Source organism: Protomyctophum parallelum, assembly GCF_964188405.1.
Source record: "Protomyctophum parallelum genome assembly, chromosome: 7".
NCBI lineage: Eukaryota > Metazoa > Chordata > Actinopteri > Myctophiformes > Myctophidae > Protomyctophum > Protomyctophum parallelum.
In genome coordinates this window covers 46585818-46591817 of record NC_139705.1, presented here as the reverse complement: position 1 = coordinate 46591817, position 6000 = coordinate 46585818, and the positions used below count along the sequence as shown (strand labels likewise).

The following is a 6000-nucleotide window of genomic DNA, read 5'->3' as shown; positions in this document are numbered from 1 at the left end:
CTTACCCGTTAAAGGAAGAGGTCTGTTTGACTTTCAAGTTTAACCGTCCGTCTACTTTGTTCTATGTCCAGGTTGTACTGGGAAAGCATCTGTGTGATTTTAGATTTTAGCTTTGGCTAATAAAAAATAGCAGATCCACAAGCTCACAGTGCATCACTTTGGGCCTCACTGCAAGCTTGCTTCTGAACAGTTTTGACATCTTGACATTTTTTGAATAACACAAATCTTCTCTTCTGGGGGTCCCTGGCACAAAACGAATCCAGATGGGGGTCGGTGGCCAAACTTCAATCAATTTGAATGGTCCTTGGCAGGAAAAAGTTTGAGAACAACCGATTTAGAATGATAGAATCGGCCTCAGGTCTTAAATTAAAATAAATAAATATCTTGGGTTAAGTGGTTAAACAAGTGGCTTTGCTTTTCTGTTCTCCCCACAATAGTTGTCTTTTATACTTTCATACTGTCTGAGGTGGCGTTCAGTTTCGTTGTGTCTCTAGAGGAAGTCGCTCTGCACCTCGTTAGAGAGCTGGCTCACAGCCACCTCGCTGTGTGTGGAGCCCGTTAGCATCCTGGCAGTCCGTTGGGGTGTGTACTCTGGGCAGAGCCCGCCTCCAGAGCCGTGGGAGCTCGCCTCCGGGCACCGGGGACAGTGTCTGCAAGGGCCGTCGGCCAGTCCATTGGACAGCCGACAGCTGGAGGAGTTGTTACAGTCCTCCTTGCTTCGCTGGGACTGCCCCCCACCGCAGACTACTCCCTTGTGGGCGGAGCTGCCGCGGGAGCCGCCGGTGCCGCACAGCGTCCTGCGGCAGCTGGCGGCGTCCCGGCACAGGGACTTGCGGAAGTTGGGCTTGAAGAGCAGGTAGGTGACGGGGTTGTAGAGGGTGGACGACTTGGCGAAAATGGCGGCCAGCGCGAACGCCATGGGCGGCACGTTGTCCGGGTTGCCGAACGCCGCCCACATGGCCACGATGGCGTACGGACTCCACGCCATCAGGAAGCCAATGCACACCGCCACGGAGAGCTAGATGGGGTGGGGAGGGGATACAGAAAAACAAATGCATTATTATACACGTGAACGCCCCTACTCTGGGTTATGTCATATAATACAGTAGTTTTCAAAGTTCTTCATGCCAAGGACCCCCTAATTGATATGTTGCAAATGTACAAGCTTGTGCGAAAGTAGGTGAACATTTGGCGGAACGAGTTACATGCTCACAATACATTGCCTTGCGACGCAAACTTGTACTGTAAATCGGCTTATTTTTGTTAAATACTTGGTGTAGACTGTAGAGGGAAAAGAGGAGGGGGCCAATTATAGACCCGTGGGGGACCCCGGTCAGGATATATGAAGTTTAAGGGGTTAGAGTAAGGCAGCTCCAGCTTATTTTAATGAAATCTGCTACATTTACCCATGCACTTAAACTGTGTCTGAAAAAGTAGATCTGCTGTTTTCACTTAGCCAACATTTTGGAAATGTGCCCAAAATGGGGACACTCATGTTTAATGTGACAATTCCTCTTGTCCCTTTATCTCTCTATATAACTCCTTATAATAACAAATGATGCGTGAATGAACTTGTTAAACTGCTTTGCTCAGTTTTTCAGATTTTAATATAGCCCATTTAATTATCTCTTCCAATGTAATAAAATGTGACACTTTTGCTCTCTACCAGGCTGCTGACTGTATGGTTCATCAGACTGGGGTGAGGGGGAATTCTTCTCTATAAACTGAAGCATTAACCTTATAAAGATCGGGCAACTTAATGACTTTTAAATTAAACATGATTACACGAAATGCAATGCAGAGCTGGAGGTAGCAGAGACAAAAATGTAAGTTGTTCTGTGGGAGTAACAAGGAACAATACTTTGGTCTGACATATCATTGGTTTGAAGGAGCATTGGTCCGACTCGGGAGAGGGCTGGGGTTATGTTTAGGTGTGCTGCCCCGTGCTTTTTTTCAGTTTCATATTTCCCTGCAATGCAGATGCTGCAGTTTAGTTCGTAATGGATCCAAACAACATCGGTGGCTAGTGAAAAGCGAGCATGGCTGCGCAAATCTCACCTTCACGATAAGCGGGTGCGCGTTGCTGATCTTGTTCTGGGGGGACATGTGCTGCTGCACGGCCTGCCGGGACCCCCGTACCGTCAGCAGGATGAAAGTGTAGGACATGAAGATGATGGTGATGGGCACAATGTAGCAGAAGAAGAACAGGCAGATGATGTAGCTCATGGCGGCCCGGTTGAAGCTGGGCGCGTGCCAGTCGATGCAGCAGGCCGTGCCGTACGGCTCGTCGCGGTACTGGCCCCAGCCCGACAGCGGGCCCGTGGCGAACACCAGGGCGTAGCACCACACCCCGCCGATCAGCAAGCAGGCGTGGCAGTACGAGAACTTGTTACCTGAGGAGGAGGAGGAAAGAGGTGGAGGATAGAGGGGATTTACAGGAGAGCCACAGGGGATGGAGGGAGCGGGGTTATTAACTAAAACGTAATGAAAAAAGTAGAAGGGGGGGGGGGGGGGGGGGGGTGCCATCTTATAGTGAACATTAGTGAGGACCAATTTATATGAAGGCTGAGATTGGGTGCTCCTTTAAGATGGCAACAATATGCAGCGGTGACATATTGGGTGTGGTTACCTGAGGCTGACGGGGCAGGAGAAATGGAACAGGAGGGACAAATGACAGATGGATAGATCTTTGTTGATGATTTCTATACAAATAAATAGTAAAAAATATATATATATATATTTATTGTACTCAATATATTTAGCAACTTTTCGCATGTTATGCACATTTCACAATTTTTCGAAGATTATGCATTACAAAACTTTCTACATATTTAGCAACTTTCCGCACATCTCATAACTTCCCGCAATTTCACAGCATAAAATCACATTAAAACACCTGCATATTCCATCGCGAAATCAAGGTTTTCAGCCCACATAAGGATTTTATTCTGCATAATCAAGGATTTTTGGCCCGCTTTTTCTGGAGGGTCTAATCTTAAGTAGGCCTATTTAAACTTTAAACTTTGGAGTAGCCCGTTTTGTACAAAATGCTGCACATGTCCTGCTCATCCAGAATTCTATCCTCAGAGATGCTATGAGTGATCTGGCTCTGCATTTCCTCAACAAAATGAAGAAAAGTGTTGCAAGAAACAAACAAACAAAAAAACATGTTTATATTACTCCTAAACATTTTGCCAAACATCACACACACACACACCTATCCTCCTGGTGGAGACCTGTGCCCAGAAGGGGACTTTTTCTAGTTACATATGTTTTGTATGTCTGTTTCTAGTGTGGATACGCTGGTGAGTCTGCAGGTGACTTGCTTGACTGAAACTCTTTTCACACTGTTTGCAGACGTAAGGTCTTTCTGCAGTGTGGATACGTTGGTGTTTCTTCAGGTGAGTTGAGGAATTAAAACTCTTGTCGCACTCATTACAGCCGTAGGGTTTTTCTCCGGTGTGGATGCGCTGGTGAGTCTTCATATTGGCTAACTGAGTAAAACTTTTTCCACAATGGTCACAATGGAAAGGTTTATCCCCAGTGTGGACACGCTGGTGGGTCTTCAATTCACCTGACTGACTGAAACCATTGTGACACTGATTGCAGATGTAGGGTTTTTCTCCAGTGTGGATACGTTGATGTCTCTTAAGACTATCGATCCGACTGAAACTCTTTTCACACTGATTACAGGTATGGGTTTTATTTCCTCTGTAAGTCATCCGATGTGTATCCATGTCTCCTGGCTGGGTTAAATTATTGGTAAACCTTTGTTGATTGTGCGATCTTGGTCAATCTGTGTCTGCTTGTTTCTGACTAGTCATTGGCTGACAAGCCGCAGAGGAGAATTCTCTGTTCCTCAAGGTTTCGCAGTAGTGGTCAGATTGACTCTTCATGTGTTCATGGAGTGACACCTGAAACATGAAGGCATGTGATTCTGAACACACAGGATAACAGACCTGAGTCTGGGAAGACTGGGTCCTCATGACTCCTTCCAGCAGCTCTGGTTCATGGTCAGAGCTGCTTCTATGCATGGACAGAGATGGGGACGGAGAGTAGGTCTTTTGGAGATGAAACATTCTCTCTTTCGCTCTCTCTTTCTTGGTCTATCTGTCCCTCAAATTCCTCAGGACCCTCTCAAGACAATGTATTAGGACGGTGGTACTGGGGTGTTCTCAACCAGGGGAGTCTGGTCTTATGATCCAGGTGTGTTTATGATGTGTTCGCTCTTCCGTAAAAGTATTTTTCAATCAGAAGCGAAGCGAGACCGAGTGCTAACTGTATGTGACACCTGGCACATTAGGCAGGTCTAGGAAGCACTGACTACAATACAGACAGCAGGCTCAGAATTTCCTTGCAAATCCCCTAAATGTCCTTTTTAATATCATTGCATTGCTTCATTGATATTATTGTAAGACATTTCTCCCCAAATTCTAAATATTTTCTGACATGTTCAAGACATTTACAAAAACGCATCACATCACAATGCATTTTGAGCTCATAGATCAGCTATAGGAACCCAGTGACACTTACTTGAAAGAATTGTTTCATTACTTACAGGCTGTGTGAAGACAGACAGACAGACAGACAGACACTCAGACAGTTGTTTCATTACAGCTGTCTGAAGACAGAGTAGCAGCGGCTTAAAGCCAAGTTAATTTTCATTTTGTCGCTGTCGGGCAGAAATGTCCTAATGGTTACTTTTCAGGAAATGGAAAAACAGAACCTGTGTTGCGCTGCATCCAATGAATGTATGTATATACACGCACGCACACGCACGCGCACGCACGCACGTCGCACGCACGCACACACACACACCTTTCATTGGTTTGATCATCGGTTCGATATTTAAAGCATGCGGGCATCATGTGGGCATGATGATTTTGTGTATTTTCATATAAAAAGTCCATACAAATACATTTTTAATTACTTGCTTTGAACGTGCCACATGATGACGTGTCGAGTCCCGCATGAATAAAAAAATATCTTGATTTAATTCACCTGGTTTGTTCCCATCACTTCCTCCAACACAGCTGGTTTTCATTACAGAACTACTCCGTTTTTAATCTCATTCAAGATGATCAAGACAGTGTAATACTCGTTTTAATCATCGCGCTAAAATTATGTATCTGAAAACATTATAGATTAGAGATAAGTCACAAGCTTTGCTGCCCGTCTCTCTGTGATTGTAAACAAACAAACTCAACGCACGAGTCGCGCACACATACAATTGAAATACAGTAAAGTAAAAGTACTTCAAAACAAAGTACAGTACCTAAGTGAATGTACTTCTTTACTGTCCAACACGGCTTAGCAGTCACATTGGATTATAGCCCAGAAAGGACATCAGGGTTCCCCCATAAATCAGCATCACGTGTAATCGGCTGACATTCCTCATTTCCTTTTCACTGACCCATACCATGGCTCAGCGTTAAGAGAGCGACTGTCCATTTGTGGTGGGGGTCCACAGGCCATTCAGGAGGGATTGAGGTCTGCTTCAGGTCACCCTAGTACCTAAAAGGGGTAGTTCAGATTTTTTGAACTTAATTAATATAGTGGTTGTAACTGTATTAATTGATTGCCCTTGTCCCGTGGTAGGAGTTCTGCTCTGGTTTTGGTCAGTATTAAGTAGTTCCGGTCATTTTGTGGGGGGAACAGGGGGCCACGCATTAAAAGTAAATTAATCCACAAAACTAACGTAAATTGTATTGTTGACCTATTTCTAAAATATTAGTGCAACTTTTGTTCATTTTTTACCTCTATCACACGGAACTATGTTTTTGTGTCCATATCACTACGCCCAAAAAATAGTTCCATGTGACAGAGGGGTCAAAGTTGAACTAAAGTTGCGCTAATATTTTAGAAATAGGTCAACAATATAAATTTTGTTAGTTTTGTTAATTAATTTACCTTTACTGCGTGGCCTCAGAGAGAGAGCCCCCCACAAAATGACCGGAACTACTTAATATTGACCAAAACCAGAGCAGAACTCTCACCACG

At 44.6% G+C, this 6000-nt stretch overlaps 1 protein-coding gene across 1 annotated transcript in view; it reads right to left on the bottom strand.

Annotated features, from left to right (window-relative positions):
* Positions 1-470: 470 nt before the first annotated feature.
* opn7b (opsin 7, group member b) overlaps positions 471-6000 on the bottom strand; it is a 35700-nt gene continuing 30170 nt past the window's right edge. Inside the window, exons 5-6 of the mRNA XM_083768262.1 lie at positions 2059-2393; positions 471-1018 (exon numbers count right to left, since the gene is read on the bottom strand). Coding sequence (XP_083624388.1) covers positions 491-1018; positions 2059-2393 — 863 coding nt within the window. The 3' untranslated portion in view covers positions 471-490. The remainder of the gene's footprint in view (positions 1019-2058; positions 2394-6000) is intronic.